Consider the following 24,643-nt stretch of genomic DNA (forward strand, 5'->3'; position numbering starts at 1 on the left):
TATCTTATCTAAACTTCATTTAAACACAAAAAACTCAAATTCTAATTTGACAAAAGTCGATCCAAGCCTACTCGAAAACTAGATAACCCCATCTTAAACTTGATCCTAACCTGATAAGTACACTCGATGTAGACTCCACATTACCCCATTTGAGTGACAATCGAGTTGGTTGAGTGCAAATGATATGTCATAGAATTCAAGATGATAAAGTCTACTTGGTACAAACTAAACCTAAATAGACCGGACATAATACAACTTGTGCATGCCATTTGATTGATTAACTCCATCTCTCCCTTTGCTTGTAGAAATTCTCTAGCCTACCTTGAATTAAAAAAAAAAAATAAATAAATAAATAAAAAAACATGAAAAAACTTGCCCGATCTGAGCATGTAGTATAACATTTGAGGTGTCCTCTAACAAATATATTATACATGTCTTTAAGGGATCATTACATCCGAGATTCAAACAGCTATAATAACTCGGTTTATATGAAAATATTGTAGTTCAACATTCAAAAATTACATTTACCAAAAAGATTTCAAACCAAGGCTTGAAATTTCTGGACATGTTGATCAATGTTCACTGATTAATTATGTACATAATCACAAACTGAGCCAAACCCGCAAAAGATCAGACACCTACGGCCTATAACTTGAAGGAACTTGGGTCTATGAAGTCTCTACACTCTAATCTCGTTACAACAAGCAGTCGGATGTACAATCGAACAGTAACCAACATATATAGCATCGCCAAGCCCGCAATATTTACAAGAAACTCGATCAAGATGATTGCATACCGAGAGGTGAGAACAATATGGATTTCGGACCAACCTGTATTTCCTGTCCGTTGACAAAAGAGACGTGCATGGGTCTTGCGAGGACTATTGATGTGAAAACCGATACAATGCATTGGAGCCCCTTATCTTGCATTCACATATTCATTCTCGATAGCAGCAAACATCACTTTAAGACGATCTACCAGATTCGAAAGTATGTTCTTAGAGATTCTTTTCTGATGTTTTGTGCTTTTCAGCCAAGCAATTCCAAATAGTACTTTCACAAAACAACCCTTTGATCTATCCTCAATATGGTATCGTACGTGGAGCTGAAAACAAACAAAACAAGTAATTTAGCTCAACGGAAAAAGAAAAATGGAGAAAAAATTTGACTCTCGATATTACAAATCCTTACAGTGAAATAATCGCCAAGAGGAATCCCGTGGAGCGTCAAAACCTCTTCAACAAGCCAACCGGTTCTATCGGGAAGAGGAGATTTTTGTTGTATGCTGGTTACTTCTCCTTTGTAACTAGATATGCGCTTGTCAAATTTGTAGCATACTTGCCTTTCATATACATCCTTGTCCGATTCCCATGGAGAACAAGTATAATTAAGGCATCCTGTTTTCTCCATAATTCTTCGATCAAATTCACCTCCGTTAAATAACTCGATCAAGAAGTTCATCTACATAGTAGCCGCGAGGCATCAAACGGATATGTTAAGTCAATCCTATTGAGAACAATGTTTGCACAGGAAGCAAAAGGTAAACATAAATTGTTGCGAGAGGTGGTCTCTTTGATTGGGCCGGCCCAACATTTCAAAACGAAGAAAACTAAAAAAACACGAAAAAAGATAAACATCTATTTGACATACTATAAACAGCTACTATGCAAACCATAAACATCTACTATACGTACCATAAACACCTACTAGAAGTCTAGAACCACTGCAAACACAGACTTTTATGGTACGTGAAGTAGGGTTTACGGAAAAAGATAAATGCCTACTTGACATTCTATGAACGCCTACTTCACAAAATTTTAAACACCTACTGCACATACTATAAAAACATACTTCACATGCCATAATCAACTACTTCACATATTATAAACACGTGCAACAAATGAGTTTTGTTTTTCTCTTTAATTTAATGGGCCGCTTGCGAGAGAGTTGTCTCTCAGAGGGATTATCTCTCACAAGAGTTGCTGAAAGGTAAATTGAGAAGTTTTCAAACAAAATTTAAATTACTTCCCTACCCATTGAATTTGTTACATTTGTTATAAAAACCTCTCAATTGAAAATATACATATAGCAAATTCAATAAGAACGGAGGAGTACAAATAACAAGAGCACAAATAGTCAAAAACTATCATTGCAAGAAAGCATGCATATCAAGAGATTCCTCGTTAAGCTCGAGAAATATAGCACAGTCCTCCAGTCATTCCTATTTTGACAGCACATTTCCCATCGTATCAAATTCCTAAGACCTGCAACCTTTACTTGTATCATCAGCATCTAGATTACTGCGGATGCCTAAAAATAATGAATTGATATTCCGTTCCTAAAATATGATATCTGCTAGAAAATATGTCGTAGGTACAACATAATCTGTTTAGCATCACGGAGCATATAATGTGTCGTGAACTAATAGATCAGTTCTAATGGTTGTCCGCACGAATTCTCTTTTTCCATTCATTTTGATTTCTGTTATCTCAACCTAAAAATCTAAATTCTTCATATCCTTTTCTACTATTGCCCCCCGAGTCATTGTCAATCTTCCTCGTCCTCTTTTTAAATCCCCCGAATTCCAACTTTTTATCTCCCTTACCGGTTCGCCAATACTTCCTTGTTGTACATGCTCAATGATATTATATTGACACTCAACCTAATTGAATTAAGCCTGGAGCACAAGGAAATTAATGGCTCAGTGATGGGTGAGTGACTATCCATGTTTATTAAGGCACAAATGTGCTCGACATAGATTGTATGTGGTCAAGCAGCCGGACTACAAAGTACAAAAGGGAATAACAACGTATGTGTATGTGTGTGTGTAGGTGTGTGAGATAATGAGAGAAAGGAGAGGGTGCTCACCGGAACAGTCAGAGGAGAAGAATAAACCTCGTTCATGCTAACATCATCATCACCCACAAAAGTTCCACTCTCTTCTGTTTGAAGACCGGAGGTTTCAGAATCTTCTTCAACTATTTTTACTTTCTGCTCAGGAGTCAAGGACCTTGCCTTCCAAAGAACTAAAATTGTTCTGCAAAATTGCCACCAAAATGCACATTGAGTTCCAAATATTGAAATTCTAATTTAGTTTATAAATACGCGTCACTAATACATACTCCCTCTGTCCCATTAAAATTGCAACATTTACTCTTACAAGCTCTCACATAGGTTTGCATCATGTTGCAATCTCAATGGGACAGAAGAGTAGAAGATATTGTGAATTGATAAACTGAAAATTCATAGTGGGGGAATGTTTTATTGAAAGATATATCATATTTCATTTATCCCACAAGAGATCACACTTAAATTTTCAAGAGCAAATGTCATCAGTGTGAATAATTCAGATTATTAAAAAGTAAACCTATTGTCCTATTCACATTTAATTGTTTATTTTCTACAAAATACAAGAACCAAAAGCTCTACGAACAAAGAAAACAAAACTTCCTAAAATGTAAAATAAAAAATTTAAACTTTCCGTGCATAAATACAATAGCAAGGTGAAATGGTGATTACTAAAAGAATCATCATCATCATACCCAATATCCCGCTCAAAAGCAGGGTCTGGGTGAGGGAAGGTGACGGACATCTATACCCGTACTTCCTTCATAGGGAGGACTAGAGGAATGCGGTTGATTTTACCCCAAACAGTAAGAGCCAGTGTAACACGAGGACTTCCCAGGAGTCACCCATCCTAGTACTACTCTCGCATAAGCATGCTTAACTGCGAAGTTCTGATGGGATCCGATGCATTAGTGCTGGTATAATTGGTAACTTAAATAGTAGCAACAAGATAGCTAGTTACCTTTGTGCCATGGTGAAAGACACAAATGAATGGAAATAGAATTTTAGCCTTCCTTCCTCGTCTTGCGTCCTTGCCCCATGCTTTGCATCTAAACCTCTTCCTTTCCGCAAAGTTATGACAATGATCGGACTACCTATTGAAAAGAAATTAGGTGAAGCAACTTGAATGCTCTCTATGTCCTCCCAGAGAAAATAGAAGTTTGTTTTATGTCTAAATAGGCTAGCATGGAATCCTATTACTCTAGGCGATAGGAAAAGACGTCCCTGAAAAAGAAAATGCAATCTGGTGAGAAGGATATGCAGATGAATAAATTAATTAAAGGCAAAATCAAAAGCTTGTCAGACAACTTTTCATACTAAAACACAAGACAATAGAGTAAAAATGCGGTAACGGCCACGATCGTGATAACGGAATATTAACGCGGTAGCAGAAGTTATGGGGTTATTGTAACGCCTATATATAGGTCGACACTATAAGATATCCCTCGATTCGGCCAAAAACGCGGTTTTTTACACCTTTATGACGTGGAAAATATCGGTTCGTTTATTTTGAAAACCTCTACAACGCGGCCGATGCGATGCAATGTGACCTTGTTTTTATACTATGAGTCACAAGTACAGATATAAAGTTCCAAATAAGATCGGAGAGTCTACATCTCTAGAGAAAGCACTATCGATACGGAAGCTATGGTACCTGTAATGGCATTTTGCGTTTCAAATGACAAGTGAAATCATTAATTAAAAATTCTTCTGGTGGAAGGCAGAATAGTTTTTGAAATGCTGAATTCGTTTGAGGTGATCGCCGATTTATCTGCAAATTGAAGTACAAATCGGTTAAAGAGCAATTGATATTGGACTAAAATCATTTAAGCACAAACAATGTTACATGATTCGCTAATCTTCTCGCAAATCGCAAATCGCAAAACTATGGTCGGTTTTGGGCCATTCTTGGGTCATTTTGAGGAAATCGTGAATTCAAAAAGCAAATTAACTAGCGAATTACGTAACAATAAGCACAAATGTAATGCATGCCTTTACCTTCTTCCCAACCTCCTTTTCCATTTTTTCAAGGTAATCTCTGACTGCATTACCACCTCGTGTGTCGTCCAAAAATATCCTCAATCGCAGTTTTGACTGCCATGCCAGGGCTAACTTTCCTTGTAGAGGAATCCATACATCTGATAGCTCTGATATATTAGCTTTGAGAAAATTTATTTCGGCATGACCCAAAGAAGTAGCTGCATCAAAAGGTCCATCAAAATCAAAAACCTCGACTTCTAGAACTGACGGTGGCTCATCCATCGCATCAAATTCGAATATTTCTGCATTTTAGTACAAGGCAAACTCAGACCCACATCCAATTAAGAAACCATTCAGAGAACCAATATCGTACGAGACAAAAGAGAAAACAAGCTTTACCATTCCATTTGGGATCTAGCTTCTGGAACTTGATTGAGCTCGTTCTAGTTTTCCCGTTGCAAGTAAAGACTACATATGGATCAGAGAAACCACTTGAGTCAACAGCTGCTAGGCTGCTTCCCTCAATTAATGCAACAGTGAGAAGCCATCCATCTCCTTGTGCTTTAATTCCATGGTCGCCACCTAAAGTAAGGAGAATATTTTAGAACGTAAATTAGAAAAGGGAACTAGCCTGTATTTAATTAGACATATCCCCCGAACAACTCCCCAGAATTCGCGAATCGTGAAACAACTCCCCAGAACAGAAGTGAAGCAACGACTCTTTGCCTTCACCCTTCCTAGAAGTGACGACTCGTCGCTTCTTCTGGAAACCCAATTTCTCCCTTTTTGATTCATCTTCCCATGTTCAGACTCAGTTCGAGTCACCCAACACCAACATATACATCGAGACGAATCTACAAATCACATGGATATATTTTAACTCATATATATCCATGAGAAACCATGTTTAAGTTCGTCCCTCCTTAAATGGAATATTCTAAATGTATCTAAATTAGCAGAACGGACAGAGTATATGCTAACAGACAATATTGAGTCCCGTAATAACCCCACAGAGAGAGCTAAAAAAGCAAGCCAAACAAGAACACAGAAGTAAAGCTTAACAAGGACATGAATGAGGGGAGCAGTGACAGAAAGTCCGAAAATGATGTAGAGTCAGCATATCAACAATTAGACAACGGGAAGTAATGTTCTAAACTTCACATTCAGACGTTATGTTTACGAATATTGCCATTCTACACAATTCATAATATCTCTTCAAGCTCTTGAATTTTACCTTTCTGTGATCTGGCTTGCATGAATCGCGCTACCAACTCAAACATTCTTTTAGCTTGTAGCACCAGGACACTGCATACTATAACTTCACCAATTGAATCAGGCAAGTCTAGTCCAACAAACTCAAGCCCTTGAATAGCGCTAACGGGTGTTAGGCAAATGTGAACAATAGCATAAATTCCGATAATAATGGTTGACAGCACAGTGAAATTAACAAAGTATTGAACTGCCAGCTTCCAATCTGACTGTGGTTCAGTTTGCAAAGATGCCAAAGCCTGATCCTTTTGAGATCCAGTGCCAATCAAATCAACAGGCTTGGCATATTCAGGCATAAGATTAGAAAACTGAACAAAACTCTCCTTAACAGCCGATCGGGCTCCATTCTCAATCATGCTCTTCATCATAGTGCTTTGAACAAAATTCATCCCCCATGATATTAGTAAACGTGCGGATTGCTCGCCCGATGGCAACTCAGGCCCTGGTGTAATGCAGTAGAGAAATTCCACTCTAAAGGTGCTCCCATACATCACATCTGGGGTGCTGATGCTGACCATAACCGCAAACGCATTCCCATTGGCTAGTTTATACGTTTGGGTCTCGAAAGCCTTTACCGATTTGGCTAATTTTGATGGCGCCGTAAGGTAAGTGTTCTGTCTTTTCAGCATTTCATTTTCAAATTCCCATTGCTCCAAATTCAATTCTGTTCTACCTTGAACTTCTGCCAAGGCTACAGGAAATTTGGAATCGGGCGAAAATACTATAGAATTGAGATCAGAAGAGCTGACTGAATAGAGCTGATCTAAAACTACCCCACCAGGTAAATTGCTGGGAAGATCACTTCCTTGGTCTTTTCCTTCCATAGTTTTCAATAGTTCATCAAAGGATACCGAAGATAACAGCTTATCCGACTTAATCTCATTGAGGTCGGATTTGAAACTTTCTGCTTGGTCAGACTTCTGACTCGGTAATTCATCATTCTTGACAGAAGTATCCTCCAATCTTGAAGGAGAAGGCGATCTCGAGGCACTATTTGAAGAAGCTGAAACTAGCTCACATTTTGGATTGTCATTTCTCCCGGGCATTTGCGAAGTTGCAGCAGGCAACTCCACAGAAGAACTATTTTGAGAAAGATATATGTGAAGGCAAATATCACCTATCAACAAAAGCGAAAGAAATATAGATCCCACTTAAACTAGTGTCATCCAGTATAAAGATTCCCAGTAATATATAAAATCAGAAGTAAATACAGTTGCAAAGTGAATCAAAAGCAACCAAAACCCCATATAAATGATATAGTATACTACTCCCTCTATTCTATGGAATTTGCTAATATTCCGATTTAGTCCGCCCCCATGTAATTGCGCTCTCTTCGATTCTCATTAAACAATAACTTATCTTTTCATTACATTCACACATTTCTCCCAACACATGATAAAGTACACCTTTTTTCCGATCCTTATGAATGCCAGAATCGTACTTGTTGCAAATGTCATGGGACAGAGGGAGTATTATGCAAGGGAATCAAGATTTTGGAATGAGTTTAGCTCATATCTACAAAATAATATGAAAAGAATCACAATGCCATCAACTACATATTCATTCATCCTTGCAAGTTTATATATTGAGCTCATATTCCAACAATACAATACAAAAGATGTCTTAACAATAATGAAGAGGTGCAAAGAAAAAAGGCAACACTTGAAAGAAACAAAATCCAACATGAATCATAAGTTATATACTATAAAGTGAAACCATAACTTTTGATAAAGTTAAAGAATAAAGAGGGAATACCACAATCTTTGGGCTTAGACTTTTTACTCTTGGGTTGCAAAGAGTACCAACAAGTACCAAGAGACTTATCAGGAGCATCAAAAACCTTAGAAACAGGGAATTTAACAAGACCCACAAAATCATCATTGAAATATTTATCTTCATCCAAAACAGAAATGAGCAATTCATCACTTAAATCATCAACCCTAAAGCTAAATTCATCACCCCAATAAGGGTTTAAACATTTCTTGATAACTTTAGTTCTAAACCTTTGTTTTCCCATATGTATTCTTACATATGGATCACTTAACCCATTCAGATCCATTGCTGGTAAATTTCTTGCTTCAATCACTTTAACTACTAATTTCATCTTTATTGGGAGTTAATCAACAAATTAACTTCTGGGTATCAAAAATTATCTTTATTTGCACCTCCCCTTTTCTTGTTTCATCAAAAAGGGGAAATTTTTATGAGTAAAAATGCTCAAAAATGAAAAGTCAAAAACAAATATTGTGAAAGAATCAAAAAGGGGACTTCACAAAAGTAAATAAATTTGATACAAATTAGCTATCAATGAGTATAAGAACAATGAACAACCGAAAAATGATTGGATTGATACAACAAAAGGGGATTAAAAATGGGTTTAATAGAGCTATAGAAAAAATGAAATTTGAAGATTGAATTGAAGAAGAAGAAGAAGGAAGTTACGAAGTAAGAAGGGAAAAACGCGGACTTTTCCTAGAAAAACTGTCATAATTGAGTTTAATTGCACATTGGGCAGCAACCTATGACTTCTTCCATGTTTGCCACTCCTTGACTTAAACAACTTGTTTTCTTTATTCACTTTAGTTTTTCTTTCTCTTTTAGTTTTCCCTCCCTTTTCTTTAGGTTGGTAATCCTACAATTAAGGATTAATTGCTCAAAAGTAATGATTGAATTAACCCTATGATCCTCACAATGCAATGTTACATTTTTATATAAATTTTCAAATAGGTTTATAAATTTTTAGAAAAAATAGAGTCAATCAAACTGCTTATGGAATTGACAATTTTTTATTCTCTTCGACTACAAGAAGGAAGATAGTCTTGTCATTAAAACTATTGTACCTTTGGAAAATTGTGGATGAGAAAACGAAGCAAAAGTTTTGCATTTTGCTGATTTAAGTGATATAACTAAAGAGTTAATAGGAAAACTTAATTTCTTAAATGTGAAACTCTTATTTAAATTGTCACACGTGTCTTCTAAATGAGTCAAATGTGTTATTTTTCTTGTACTCCTTTTTTTCTCATTTTCCTATGAGTACCTTCAAAACGAACACTTTACTGATTAGAAGGCAATAAAGAAGGCAAACCAAAAGGTCGCAATCGAATTAAACCCCTCAACTTAAGCATCATATGATATATGAGATCCTTGTAAAGCTTGCAAAAAAAAAAAAAAAAAAAAAATTTTAAATAAAACAGTATGCAGAAAAAAGTTTTCCAAAATATAGTGTCAAGTTTAATTCTCATTGCAATTCCTTTCTCTCAGTCTCAACTCATGGTGTATTTAATCTGAATATTAATAGTTGCTATAGTTTTTGTAACAAAAACTGTTCATAAACTGATCTTATTTGACACATACTTCTCCATTTATAATGCAAAATATAATCAAGTGAAATCTTATTTGATTCATCTTAATACGTATTTTCATAATATTAACTTTTAATAATTTTTTTATCATATAAAATTAAGGATATTAGATTAAAATTATGCCATAAATAATGTAAAAATAAAAATATGACAACTATTAAAAATAACTATTAAAAAATAAAAATACGACAACTATTAAAAACTAAAATAAAACTACTCTATTAAAAATATAACAAGTATTTTCTTATTGTGCTAAATGAACACCGAACTACACAAGGCAAATGATGGAACTAGTGAGTAGTGACTAGTCCCACCAAATTTTTTTATTACTTGATACTCCCAAGCATTTATCTTTGGCAGCACATTGGCATCTTTTTACAAATACTAGTGGTTCATAATGTAACAACTCTACATCATTTTGGGAATTCAATTTTATTCTCTGTATTGTCTGAAATTGCTTCTGGGTAACAAGAACAAAGGATCATTAGACTATAATGATAAGATGAACAGCAGAAGCGTCCAACTTTTGGATTCCGGAAATGCGACGCTTCTCTTTCACTCCGTCGACGCTTTTCTCTTTGATTGCGACGGTTTTTCTTCATCTCTGTCTGATTTCTTTGTCTATCAAGAAAAAACAGTTTGGGTATTGACGCTTTTCAACAATGGCAGGAGTTATATGGAAGGGGGATAAGCTCATTGATGGCGTTTCTGATACGCTACATTTCCTCAGATCAAAGGTTCGATCTTTATCACAATCAGATTCATTCCCTTTCGATCATTTGGGTTAATTTCATTGTTCATAATTTTACAGGGGAAGAAACTGGTATTTGTGACGAATAATTCCACCAAATCGAGAAAGCAATATGCTGCTAAATTCCTTTCTTTGGGCATTTCTGTTTCTGAGGTCTGTTTTTGCTTTGCATTCCCTTTAATCCCATTATTCCATTACCCCATGACTTACTACTTAAGTGGGGTTTAGGAGATATGCTTGTTAGTGATAACAAATTGGTCTTTTTCGATTGAATTCGGCAAACATCATTTGTAATTTCAAATAAATAGATAAGAAATGGACCTTTATCCAATGAGCGATTTTGATATAGTCCATTATGATCCTTTAATAACAGTATGAAAACAAAAGATTTCATCCCCCATTCAATTATTCATCATTTGTAGAGGTGTTCATTATGGTTAAGTGTTTTGGATCGGTCTGAAATCGGTTTTGGGTTCATATTGTTTTTACCACAATTGAAAGTCATTTTTGAAGTCAGGTCAATCGGGTTCAGTTACAAGGTCCTTAAATTTCAGGTCATCAGGTCTATTTGAATACCTCTAATCATTTGAATACACAATCAAGAATTTTTCATCTTATAACTAATTTATTATATGGGCAGGATGAGATTTTTAGCTCCTCTTTTGCAGCTGCAATGTACTTGAAATCTGTTGAGTTTCCTCTTGATAAAAAGGTGGATTACTGTTCTATTCAATTCTCATCATACAAATAGTTTTACAGTAGTTTCCAGATTTTTTGAATGCTATTTGCAAGCAGGTTTATGTGATTGGTGGTGATGGCATCCTGGAGGAGCTTAGCCTTGCTGGGATTACAGCTTTTGGTGGCCCTGTAAATATTTTTCCCTTCTTATAATCCCAACTTGATTTTGCTTTTGGTTTGTAATTTACAATCTTCTGCATAATTTATTTGTGTAATCTTGCAGGAAGATGGGAAAAAGACGATAGAATTGAAAGATAATCCGTTCTTTGCCCATGACAAGACTGTAATGTAACACCATGCCTGATTTGTTTACTTCACTAATTTGCTTCTTTTTGAGTTGTTGAACCATCTTATTTTTGTGCTGAATGGTTCAATTTTTGATCGAATTGTAGGTAGGAGCGGTTGTGGTTGGGCTGGATCCGTATATTAATTTTTACAAGCTCCAGTAAGATTATTATACACAACTTTCTTATCTTTGGAGTTTGATTATGTGATTTTTTTTCTTTGCCTATCATGTACATATCATCTTTAAAGATTATTAGCATTTAATAATTGAAAGAATGACTTTATATTCAGCCGGTCTTCTGAGAGATTGTCTCTTTGAGAGACGTCTCTCAGGCACAGCCCATTAAAGCTTAATTAAACAAAAAGATGATAGACCCAATTAGAGATGGTCTTCACAAGAATTTATGCTTTGTATTTGATTGAGCTAGTAATATGTTACTCAAATGATGGTTGAGCATAGAATTTCAGTTTTAAGTTTAACCATGGATGAATAAAGTTTAGAGATTAACCATTGGAGAGATAAGGATTGTATTTTGTCATTTTTTTTCTTGATTATTTAAATCAATTTATAGGTTATATATTTCCTAGATAAATATTTTCTTTCATACCTCAAGATATTCATGAGGCCTAAAACCTAGACAATATAATGTAGGTAATTACAAAAGATTAGATATTAAACAAATTGTCTTTGGACCATGATAAAATGAGAAAAATGGAATGAGATATGATTCCGTTAACATTCCATCTCAAGTTGAGAGTGGAGGGTCGGTGAGAACTCCCAACCTGAGTAACATGTTTGAGCATGCTTCTTGATGCTTGAAGGAACGGATTCAGGTTTTCCGTTTGTACGTCAATGGTGGCAAATTTTGACATGCTCGATTTTTAATGATGGATTGTGAAAGGAAGCACAAAAACACAATATGATAGTTGAGAAAGATGAGTTGTGTGAAGGTGCAAGCAATGAGCTAAACCAAAATGCAAGGATATGATGAATGACAAACTTAACAAATATAAACAACAATAACGCAAATAATTTACACTGGTTCACTAAATTTAGGCTACATCCACCATTCTAGCTAGAGTTGTATTCAATAATGTGTTTAAAGGACAAAAGTTTCAAACTTGAAGGAATTAAAATGGAGTAATTGATAAGGGGAGAGAGACTAATGTTATAAGAGAAATAAAAGCAAGAGAGGTAGCCAACAAAATGAGACTTTTGGCTTACTAACATATGCCCTAAGAGTATTGTATTTATAGAGCTAAGTAGGACTAATGTCGTAGCAACACAAAGCAGGCAGAAAACAAAGGCCACTCGTTTGAGCAGCTTCTAGCTGGCAGCTTTTGGTTCGACTTATTGCTTCATCAACGTGTCCATAGTCCCTGTTTGATCCTCTAACGTTGCTACACTTGTCCAGGCTCATTGTATGGTTGATCCTCAAGGCTATGCCATCCAATGATTTGCAAATGTGTGAGTACTATGATTAGTTTTCCAAGCACTTACGCATATTTGGAGCTGCCATGTTGACAACTGTACTAGACTTTTCCCTATACGGCGTAAGTCGGCTACCTCTTACAGTGCATTTTCTTTCCTAACAAACTGCTGATGTCAGCTTATACCACCCAAACTATCATCACCTAGCAAATAGCTGACAAGGAAGTAAAACACAATTGAGAGAAATTAAAGCAGGCAAATTGGGCCATAGTGCAAAAATGTGGTAACATACATGGTGATGCAGTAGCTGGGTGATGTGATTTTCGTACCGCCAAATATCAGCCAAAACCATGAAATATTCCTTGAAGTGGTCTAAAAACATGGTTTTTTTACGCCTTTATAACGCGGGTAATACCATTCAATTTGAAAACCTTTATGACATGGCCGATAGATACCATGCAACCACTATGCCGAGGTCCAAGATTAAGTGGCGGAGAGGAATGTTATTAGGGAGCATAACAACATATGGGAACTGTAATCGTGTAATGAAACAGTAATTTCTGTTTGATGATTCACTTTCATCTTCCGTAGTACCTATAGTCTTTTGATGATTGAAAGTTTAAACATGCTTGAAGCTTCCTTTCCAAACTTACACCCCTTTTATTTTTATTCTTTTTTTTTTTATTTACTTTCAGTTTTTTGAACACTAATCATGTGGTGAAAGCAAAACTTTTTTGCTCTATAAATTGATCTTTCATTTATTGGACCTTCCAGTTTTACCCAAGTCCAATATACTTATCCTGCAGGAGATGCTAAATGCCAAATGAGTTATGAGCTTGTGGTCCTTTCTTTGGCTTAAAATTTGTGCTTCCTTCAATAAAACATATTGCATTACTTGTTTCTCGATCTGCTAGTTTCAAATTATTGACTTCTTTATTACAAGGCCATCCCGGAGCCCAGCAGGTGACAAATGGAAATACTCGGTGCTTTCTTGTAAAACATAACTTGGTGCTAACTCTTTTCCCAACCTCATTTAAAGGTAGAAGTGAAGCGGTTAAGGGGCTTAATATTATGGTGCAAATACCACTTTTACATGATAACCATAAACCGTGTTTGCATAGTTCAATGGCTTGCTGTCTTTTTACCCTTTTAATGTGCCATTTTACTATTAAGACGCATCCCCTAATCGCCTTTTACTTTGCTGATTGACAGGTACGCAACACTTTGCATTCGTGATAATCCAGGATGCCTATTTGTCGCCACCAATCGGGATGCAGTGGGACATATGACTGATTTACAAGAATGGCCAGGTTTCCTTGTTTTATTGGCATCCCTTTCATAGTACATGTGTGGGTACGAATCCGATCTGGGTTTTGACTTCTAGGTTTTGTTACATCAAATTTGGTCGCAGGGGCTGGATGTATGGTTGCAGCTGTCTGCGGTTCAACCGAGAAAGAGCCAATTGTTGTTGGCAAGCCTTCAACGTTTATGATGGATTTTTTGTTAAAGAAGTGAGCTTACTTTTGATCTCATGTAATATTTCCACGAAATCTATACTTACCCTTCCGTTCTTCCATTACAGATCTCTGCTTACCTTAAAATAAAAATGAGATCGTTCCATTACATGTCAGTTTTGTAAAGTTTTTTGAGCTTACCGTTTGGCAAAACTCCGTTACACAACCCATGATTTAAAATCATCGATTGACAACCATTATAAGCTGTTATTCTAACATATTAGTCATTATAATCCGTTTTTAATATGTCTTGGTTTTTAAAAGGTCTAAATAAGCTTTAATTTACCTATATGTTTGTGATGTGCGTAAAACAAGTCGGAACACCGCAAGGCGCCATGTCTATGACATTCTGAATACATATTCTGAATGTTGATTTTTTAATGCAGATTCCAAATCGACACCTCGAGAATGTGCATGGTGGGTGATAGGCTAGACACCGATATTCTTTTTGGACAGAGTGCCGGCTGCAAAACACTTCTTGTTCTCTCTGGTATAACAATTTAATCGATCTTCTATTAGTTTCAGCGCTTAAGATTGAAGCTTATATAATGCTAAACACGAAAACATTTTTTCGTTTTTGATCATTGCTTCTTTTGGCTTTATATCCTTAGGCGTGACGACACTGCCTACCCTTCAGGACTCATCAAACAACATCCTCCCAGATCTCTACACAGACAAAGTGTCTGATTTGCTTCAGCTATTGAGACCATGACAGCAGGCAATGTATTTAAATTGTGTTCTATAGCTTTCAGTTTTACCCCCAATAATTCCGTTCCTTGATAATTGAAACAGAATGTTTGAAGTATAATACTTGATATTTGATGTCTAATGTTTGTGAACTAAATGTTTAGTCTTATAGACTGCACTTGGCTCAAGTTCAAATTGAACATGGATGAACTGAGTCTGAAATGCGTCTGTTGACCTCGAAGTGGGATGCTGCCCTTTTGACCGTTATGGGATTTCGATGGGGCTCTACCCAAACTAGACCACACCGACAGAGAGTCTGAGAAGATACAAGTTTAACGCAAGCGATTCTAAAAAACTTGAGAAACCCAATAACCTTACAACTTCATTTCAAACGCGAGATGACTTGTCTGTGCGATATGTTAGAGTATATAATATAACCTTGGGCCTCAACTAAGCTTTTGGTTGAGTAAGTTTCTTTACATAGTATCAGAAACTAGTGATCACGGGTTTGAATCTCAACCACCCCTCATTCAAAGTGGAATATTCAGTGTCAGGTATGAGGAGGGGTTGTGTCGCATCCACACTTCTAACTCAAAGGGCTCTTATGTTAGGGGGCATGTTAGAGTATAAAACATATCTTTGGGTTTCAATCATCAGTTTAAACTTTTAGTTGAGTTAGTTTCTTGACACGATATACTCTCTGCAATCCACGTTAACGATATGTGATGTTTGAAAGACAAAAGAAAGGATTAGATCAAACTAAAGTGAAGTGATCACATCAACTATAACACATATTCCCTAATGTCTCTTTCACACAACCCCAATCATAGTAATAATAGGAGAATAAATAGGACATAGAAGCTTCAGATTGATAAGCAAGAATTGATTATAGGGCCAAATGGGGGCCATAGAAGAGCAAAGGAAAGCCACAAATGCGGAGTAAAGTAGTTGGAAGTCTCTGTCTAATGGTTTGCAAATGGGCTACATATTGACTAATTGTTAATAACTACTTATGTAGTAGTACTAGTTTTGTATCATGTGGCTCCAATAGAAGACATACAATATCATGGAGAATGAATCATATACACTAACAACATAATGCATGCACAAACGGTATATTTGATGCTTCTTGTCATATACTCCCGTGCAAGGGATTTGCTCTGTAACCGTGTTACGTAACCGTGCTGCAGCTGTAAGACAACAAACTAAGTGTGCACATTAGGAACAGACAGTCAGACACGGACTTGTGCTCCCTAGTACAAGAGGAATCTAGGTACGGACCTTTTTAGGTTATGATCTTAATCATTTAATTAAAAACACTATTAATATTCAACTGTGTAACATATAACAAAGAAGAATGATAAACAATTGGCTAATCACACATGCATATATTCAGCCCACTGCTTATAGATCATTTTGGAGTAGGGTAAGAAGAGGAGTCGTTTTGGCCCTGTAAAGATATTAGGGATCTGTTTTATACATGTATATAAGTGACTTAGAGTATATAACTATATATGCTATAACTTATTAAAAAGGGAGAGAAAGTTAAAAGGACAGTGTTTTAATATATAAGAGTGTTTAAGATTTATAGACATTTGGTTTTGAATTATAATGGGTTACAATAAAATGACTCATTAAATTATGGGTATTTTCTGTTTTTGCGAAGCTATTGCTACAAATGGTTAATCAAAAACAATCTCTTTGCTAATGTTATTAGTAACAAGGGTAAAGTTGCAAACATCCGATTTATTAATTTCCATCTTAAATGGGAGCCACTATGTTTAGGATATTATTACTGTTCTAGTCCTCTACACCTTTACCCATACCCTTTTGATAATTGCAAACTACTTTTTTTGTAGATAATGCAAATGGGGCAACTCAAATTTGCCCTATAAAGTTATGGGTACTTTATTAAGATTTTTGCTCCATGCATTGGTCCAGGACTATTACTCCATAAAACTAGTCCCTTTATTAAGAGTTATTTATAATTTGGTCTAAATTGTAAATTCTATCAATTTAAATCATACATTGATTTAGTTTGTAGTTTTAAAAATTAAGTTTGACTACAATTTATTAAAATTGCAGTATGTGGTATGGTTTGATATATAAAAATTTTAAACATAGTCAAATTGTGAACCGTATTTCTACAATTATACTATCAAAACTATGCATCATGTGATAGAGTATTTACGATCACTAGTTTAACCTTTTGATATAGTTTGTTTTTTGATATGGTATTGAAGTCAATATGAAAATTAATCAAAGTCTATTATCTTAACATATCTTATAAAAACTTGTATAAAAATAGTCAAGTTAATGTAAATCTAAAGTCAATGAAACCCAATATAAATATAAGGAAAATTTCACGTGGTAACTATGAGTTTATGGGTTTTTCACATGCAACAAAATTTTAGAAAAATCTACGCGGTAATCCTGAGGCTTATCAAATTATTCAACCGTTGCCTTTTTGCACATAAAACATTAGCAAACGTTAATTTTGAAGCTTAAGGCTGTTGTGTGCTTATTTATGCGACTCGTCATTTCAAATGTCATCAATTTCAACCTTTTTCTCCAAAACATAAATCCTAACATTACTATCTTTGGATTTGGGGGAAAAATATGATTTGGATGAAAGATAGTAGAGTTAGGGTTTATGTTTCAGGGGGAAAAGGTTGAAACTGATGGCATTTGAAATGGTGAGTCGCATAAATAGGCGTACATCAGCCTTAAAGCCTCAAAATTAACGTTCGTTAACATTTTATATGCTAAAAGGTCACGATGGAACAAATTGGTAAACCTTAGGGTTACCGTGCGAATTTTTTAAAAGTTTTGGTTACCACGTGGAAAACCCAAAATCTCAGAGTTACTACTTAAAATTTCCCTAAATATAAATAGAATTGAATTTGATCCAACTAAGAACTATGTCATATATATGTGTTGAGAAAGAAAATTAATCCAAAAACAAACTAAATTAAAAGAGATCTATTCAAATTTAACTAATTCTTAAAATGAGACGGTCTCACGGTGAGACCATCTTTATTGGGCCGACTCAATGTACATTTTTTTGTCTTAAAATGATCACTGATAACGTTAAAGTGATCACTTATAATGTTAATATAATTACTTTTTATTGTTTTAGAATGATTACTTATAACCTTAAAATAATCACTTATGATCTTAAAGTAATCAATTGAACAAATAAGCTATTATATGGACTAATCTCATGATGAGACGGTCTCATATAATAATTAACTAAATCTGTTACAAAGTGAATTCAAATAACAATCTGATATCTATCAACTAAACTTTTTTCAAATCTCGAATAAGTACAACTCAAAATCAACTACTAACCGAGTTTATTATTGACCAGATTGGACATCCAATCCAAGTAAAACGATAAATATAGACCCAAAACATAATCTTAGTCGACTTGATCTTCACATAACTACTAACCGACATATTTGTTAATTAAACATGTCTTGCAAAATTTTACTTTTGAGTAGCTTCCACTTTGAATTGATTCCAAATTAAATCTAAAATTCTGCCAATCTCAATTACATCGGATTACAACTTACCCAAACAAAAATCAAAGAATACGTGTGTTTGGAAAATACCTTTTTATTGATTTTTTTGGTTTTTTTTTTATTGATCAACGATCAAAATGTGTTTACTAAATGACTATTTGACCCACTTCGTCTCTAATTAATAATTATCAGTTCAAAATTATAATTCATCAAATATCTTCCGAAAACCTAGATTATATAGTTATTTTAACAACTAGTGAATCCACTAATACTTTTCAATTAATTATATCAACCAATAAATTCAACTAACAATAATTTTGCCAATGAGACCTATCTCATCTTGAGTTGATCTTATATAAACTTAATGCACATTAAAATACGTTTATAAACCTTATATCAAGATTGTATGTGTTAAAAAGTGTGAAATACCAAAGTTGAGTATGAAAAATGTACACTAAGAAAAATCATCAAATAGTGGTTCAAGATATAAAAAAATTGTACACTAATTCTATATTATTAAGAAATTTAGGAAATGTTTAGTAAGTTTGAGTATATTGTTTATTAGAGAAAAAGTGGGCAAACATGCCAAAAGCCAATCAAAAAAATTAATTAGAGCCGTTTTTTCATTTTGACTTAATAATCGGCTTTTTTCAACTAATTTAAAAGTCATTTATCAAACACTTTTTTTACTGTTTGACCAACCAAAAAACCGAAAAACTAACATTAAAACTTAGCAAAAAAAAAAAAAACTATAAATCAAACACTCGTTTCCTTAAACTTAATTATGTCTTAAGCTTTGACTTCCCACTTTTTCATTTCTTCTCCTTTTCTTCCCACATAACATACTTCCCCTCTAACGCCCAACCTGGCGACAAACCTCACTCATTCTCAGATACTCATTCATTCATTTTCTTCCCCTCTCTCTACTTTCTCATTGCCCACTACCTGAACTGTTCAATTTTCATCACAGATTCTTCAACCCGAAAAATCAAATCCTTGTTTCTCTGTTCCAGGTGACCTTTTCTTTCTCATTCTATGTCAGTGATCTGCTGACTTAAAGATCTGCCCTTTTCTTTGACTTGATTTTCTGGGTTTTATTTGCTTTAATCTTATGGATACAGATACATAATTAAAGATCTGCCTTTTTCTTTGCCTTAATTTTCTGGGTTTTTTTTTGCTAATCTTATGTTGTTATGAATCTGCATTTTCTTCTCCTGGGTTCACTTAATTCCTGTTTTTGAAATTTCCTTTCTTTTTCAAGCTCCATGGATCCCTTTCTCCTTGTTTAATCTCACCCCCTTAATTGGGTTTCCTTTATTCTTGTCCCTCCCTCTCTTTTTTACCTGCTTTCTGTAACCTACCTTTTTTATTTCACTATTTATAAAAAAAAAATTAATTATTTATAAATTGGGTTCCTTTTTTTCTGGTTGGATCACTAATTTGAGCGATCCATTACTGCTTCTGTTTGTTGCTTACTGTTACTTAAATGAATCTTGCTTATCAATTATCATGTTTTGTTCCTAATTGTATTTGATTTTTTTGAGTAAAAAGCTGAAAATTTTGGTTTTGGGGTTTTGTATGGAATTGAAAATTGCCTGCTTACAATCAATCTATATTTGCATCTGGTCTAATTTACTGTATAAGCAAAGGGTTTAGAGGATTAGAAGCATGTGAATAAGTATTTGTGTGATATGGGTTGTAATGAGTTTAGGAACGAAATCAATCGTTTGATGCTTCAAGAGATAATCTTTGTTTTTAATAGTTTATGAGCCTTATCCACCTATATTTGTTAGAGGCGTTCATTTGGGTCATCTAATACATTTTGGATTAGCTGTTTCGGGTCGGTTCAAAATCGGGTCTTGTGTCCACTATGATTTTGACATTCTGTTGAATTCATTTTGAAGTCGGGTTAAGATTCAAAGGTCGGATATATATCCTGTCATCGGGTCTGTTTTGAATACCTATAATATTTGTCTATAATATATATTGGCATATAATTGTATCCTAAATCACCATTTAGGTCTTTATCTAACAACCTTAAATTTTTTTCTAAGTAAAGCATTATAGTCATCAGTTGTTGATTTCTGTGATGTATTTCTTGATTGCAGTTTTTGTGAAGTGAACTATTTAGAAGCCTGGGTGGATTGTGCTATCATTTTGGAAATGGGTGTTGAGGGCAGATTTATACTATCACTTTGATGCTTGCTGTCTTTATTTCTGTCTATGGCTTCCAGTAATGGCACTAAAGTTCCTGTAGGGAGTGGTGTGTTCCCTTCAAAAGTATCTGCCTCTACTAAATCAAAGCAAGATTTAAGTGATCAGTTTTCGCAATCGGTACAGATTACTTCTAATGTTGGAGTTTCTGAGAGTAAAAAGTGTAAATCTTTACGGCAAAATGCTTCAACCAACTCATTATCCAACAAGAATAAATCATCCTCTTTGTTGGGTGTTGAACCATCTTCAACTGGATTGAGTCCTGTTGAGATTGATGATCGATTTTCGGAGGATATTTCGATTGATCAAGAAAAGAAAATCTCAGAGTATGGAAGTATTAAAGATAGTTCAGTGTCTGGAAAGACTAGTGGGAGTGCCAAGACGAGTGGTCGGCTAGATTTTGTTGAGAGTGGTAAGAGTAGTTTGTGTAGAGGAAGTACGAGTACGGATGTGAGTGATGAGAGTAGTTGCAGCAGTTTTAGTAGCACCATAAGCAAGCCACACAAGGGAAATGATTTGAGATGGGAAGCTATTCAAGTAGTCCGGGCAAGGGATGGACTTTTGGGGTTGAGCCACTTTAGATTGCTCAAACGATTAGGATGTGGCGATATCGGTAGTGTATACCTTGCTGAGTTGAGTGGAACTAAGTGCTATTTTGCTATGAAAGTAATGGACAAAGCATCTTTGGCGAGTCGTAAGAAGTTACTCCGAGCTCAGACTGAACGAGAGATTTTGCAATCTTTGGATCACCCGTTTCTTCCTACACTGTATACCCACTTTGAGACAGACAAATTCTCTTGTTTGGTGATGGAATTCTGTCCTGGGGGAGATTTGCACACTCTTAGGCAGAGGCAGCCTGGGAAATTCTTTACGGAACAAGCAGTGAAGTAAGATTTCCTTTACCCTTGCTGCTTATCAAGTAGTTAAAGTCATGATTATAATGTGATTGTTGTTTATTGCTGTTATCTATCCATCTAGCTTTATATGATCAATTGACTGTTTGTGGGTTTCGTCTTGCTATACTCTTGCAGGGATATCATTTCTTATATACGTACTTAGGTAGTTGAATTCTCTGTTTTTGTATTTCATTGTCCACTCAAACTTTATGAACTCGGAACTTATAAATCTAACTCTTTCCACATTGATTTTTGTAAGCAAGAGAGAGCTGCCTTGTTGAGTTTGAGGAGGAGCTCCTTAAGGACATGTGACTTGTGCTTGGAAATGTATAAGCTGTTAAATGTATTTTGACCCCACATGGAAAGGGAAGTGACTTGATTATTGGTAGAGGTGTTCCAAATAGACTTGATGACCCGATATTTACCTGACCTTGGAACTGAACCCGACTTCAAAATGAATTTAAAATAATATAAAAATCAATGTGGACACAAGACCCGATTTTGAACCAACCCTGAACACGACCCAAAATTGACTCGATGACCCGTATGAACACCTCTTATCTTATCTATCTCACTTTTCATCATCTGCTACGCTGCTTCTTGCTATATTGCGGTATTACTTGTATAGAGATCTTCGTGTTTGGTTTAGTTCTCTTTGTAAGTTGGTATACAGCTCAGAATATCTTGCTTTGGATCTTAAAAGGATGAACTTAAAACATTTCTTTGATGGTTGTTGCTGTTATATTATAATGAATAAAATAATTATCTTACAAAAGTATTGGTTAATAAATTAGCAATGATACTTCACATGATAATATCTTTGAGGATAAACTGCAAGGTAATGGGCTTAGATTGATAGCGTCTAATTCACATTGATTTCACTGAAGTAGCAGCAACTTGAGTCTTGATTTAGTTGTCGAAATTTCAGCTACTATTTTTCCCTGAAGCTTTAGGTTGGAAATTCCTTGATACAGGAAGTGAGTTTTTGTTGAAAGTGGTGGTATGAGCCAACAGGGCTTGCTGTAAGATCTTCTCCGCAGGGGAGATTCTAAGCACGTTCAACATGGTGTATCGCACAGGGTCTCAAAAATTTGGATGCGTTAATATGAATTAACGTAGTATATGATGAGTATTTAAAGATTCAAAATTGTTAGAAAAATATCAAAGTTTTAAAAAATTGCATAGGGCCTTCAAATAATTTACCAATTTTGCTCCGCCCCTGATTTTCTGCTAACAATTGTATGTTCCTTTAGGTCCGTGCAAACATTTAAGATGCTTGGATGACTAATTACAGTACAAAAGAATAAATTTGTTCACGATACCCTCTTATATAGCAAGTTTGCCATCAGTAGGCTTGCATGACACCATTTCCGATAATTCGAGGATCTAAATCTATTATCTGTCTATTGACTTATATGGCCTGTGTGGTAGGTAGTATGAACAATTTTTTTTTATGTCGACAAATGGGGTGATAAGAAAATGCAAAGATTAAGTGCACTGAATTATGTTCTTGTTTGGTGTATGAAAGATTGATTCTCACTAGTTACCAAGAGATGCATGCGCTGAAAGAATATTGAGATTTTCACACTATGTTCTTTTCCCTTACAGATTTTATGTAGCTGAAGTCCTCCTATCACTGGAATATCTTCACATGCTTGGGATAGTCTACCGTGATCTTAAGCCAGAAAACGTCCTTGTTCGAGATGATGGGCACATAATGCTCTCAGACTTTGATCTTTCCCTTCGCTGTGCAGTCAGTCCCACATTAGTGAAGTCAACCTCAAATGAGACTGATCATTCACGAAAAGATCCTGCTTACTGCGTACAACCAGCTTGTATTGCGCCTTCATGCATCCAGCCCTCGTGTGTAGCTCCCACGACATGCTTCTCACCGCGTTTCTTCACTAGCAGGTCCAAAAAGGAGAAAAAAGCAAAGAATGAAACAGGAAACCAAGTGAATCCACTGCCTGAGCTTATGGCGGAGCCAACCAATGCAAGGTCAATGTCTTTTGTCGGGACCCACGAGTACTTGGCTCCTGAAATCATCAAAGGTGAAGGTCATGGAAGTGCGGTTGACTGGTGGACATTTGGGATCTTTCTTTATGAGCTGTTGTTTGGTAGAACTCCGTTCAAGGGATCAGGGAATCGTGCCACCCTGTTCAACGTTGTGGGACAACCTCTCCGGTTCCCTGAAGCCCCAGCTGTAAGCTTTGCAGCAAGGGATCTAATAAAAGGGCTGCTCGTCAAAGAACCACATCACAGATTAGCGTACAAAAGAGGGGCAACGGAAATCAAGCAACACCCTTTCTTCGAAGGCGTAAACTGGGCACTGATTCGGTGTGCTACACCTCCTGAGATACCAAAGCCCGTTGTTATCGAAAGGGCAATGGCTCCTCCAGCCTCTAGTGAAAAAGCTGCTCTTGCTATGGGGGATCCAGAACACAAGGGTTCTGACAATTACCTTGAATTCGATTTTTTTTAAGGTTGCAATCTTTCAACCATTTTTCTTCGTCATTTTCGTATGTTTTTCACTCCGCTGATTAGGTTAAGTGTTGCCAAAGTTTTCATCAGCGTTGCTAGTTTCGTGGAGCACAAATTGGGAGAAAAGAAGGGGGGGAGTTGGAGTTTCTTGTACTCGGGTGGCAGACGTTGACGTCTTTGCTGATCTCGCCTTATTATTGGTTGTTGTTGCCTCATTCCTGTAATGTATGCATTATATCTTCGGTAGATTCTGCTCTCCAAAGACTTGAAGAGATGTAAAATGTACATGTATCTTGATATTTGCTCCTTTTATTTAATTCGAGAGGTTTTATTTGCATTCTTAGTAGTAGTTATATGCCTAGTTGCAACCTTGAACATGCCGTTTCTGGGGAATTCTATACTTTATATCATAGCGCAAAAAACAAGGTTCATTGCATTGACTGCATTGTAAAGTCTTTTAAATAATCTGAATTGATATTTTCCGCAATGTAATGGTACAAAACCTGCGTTTTGAAGGGATATCTCATATTTTCGGCCGATATTAGGTGTTATAACAACTCCATCAAACCCGTGTATCGTCTGTTTATTGTATTTTTCCGCTTGTGATGTACAGAAATAATCAAGATAACTTTGCAACTCTATTTCCACTCTCCATTATGGACTC

The 24,643-nt window shown here is 35.5% G+C and overlaps 3 protein-coding genes and 1 pseudogene across 3 annotated transcripts; 2 read left to right on the plus strand and 2 right to left on the minus strand.

Moving 5' to 3' along the window:
* Positions 1-407: 407 nt before the first annotated feature.
* Positions 408-8,644, minus strand: LOC130823493 (C2 and GRAM domain-containing protein At1g03370-like). The gene is made up of 9 exons (XM_057688110.1): positions 7,851-8,644; positions 6,061-7,212; positions 5,226-5,408; positions 4,845-5,128; positions 4,501-4,617; positions 3,808-4,070; positions 2,868-3,036; positions 1,191-1,460; positions 408-1,104 (listed from the first exon to the last, which is right to left on the minus strand). The coding sequence occupies exons 1-9, from the start codon at positions 8,197-8,199 to the stop codon at positions 919-921; spliced, it is 2,973 nt and encodes a 990-aa protein (XP_057544093.1). The 5' UTR covers positions 8,200-8,644; the 3' UTR covers positions 408-918.
* On the minus strand, positions 3,664-3,777 carry LOC130824660 (5S ribosomal RNA; annotated as a pseudogene).
* A 1,075-nt stretch (positions 8,645-9,719) lies between the features above and the next one.
* Positions 9,720-15,021, plus strand: LOC130824098 (phosphoglycolate phosphatase 2). Its single transcript, XM_057688986.1, has 11 exons — positions 9,720-10,047; positions 10,127-10,194; positions 10,269-10,361; positions 10,849-10,920; positions 11,004-11,075; positions 11,170-11,229; positions 11,339-11,391; positions 13,876-13,973; positions 14,075-14,174; positions 14,564-14,667; positions 14,789-15,021. The coding sequence occupies exons 1-11, from the start codon at positions 9,960-9,962 to the stop codon at positions 14,887-14,889; spliced, it is 909 nt and encodes a 302-aa protein (XP_057544969.1). The 5' UTR covers positions 9,720-9,959; the 3' UTR covers positions 14,890-15,021.
* Positions 15,022-19,175: 4,154 nt separating this feature from the next.
* Positions 19,176-24,316, plus strand: LOC130824097 (serine/threonine-protein kinase D6PKL2-like). The gene is made up of 3 exons (XM_057688985.1): positions 19,176-19,401; positions 20,497-21,489; positions 23,107-24,316. The coding sequence occupies exons 2-3, from the start codon at positions 20,612-20,614 to the stop codon at positions 23,978-23,980; spliced, it is 1,752 nt and encodes a 583-aa protein (XP_057544968.1). The 5' UTR covers positions 19,176-19,401; positions 20,497-20,611; the 3' UTR covers positions 23,981-24,316.
* Positions 24,317-24,643: the final 327 nt, after the last annotated feature.

This window comes from Amaranthus tricolor, chromosome 9, assembly GCF_026212465.1.
Source record: "Amaranthus tricolor cultivar Red isolate AtriRed21 chromosome 9, ASM2621246v1, whole genome shotgun sequence".
Taxonomy (NCBI): domain Eukaryota; kingdom Viridiplantae; phylum Streptophyta; class Magnoliopsida; order Caryophyllales; family Amaranthaceae; genus Amaranthus; species Amaranthus tricolor.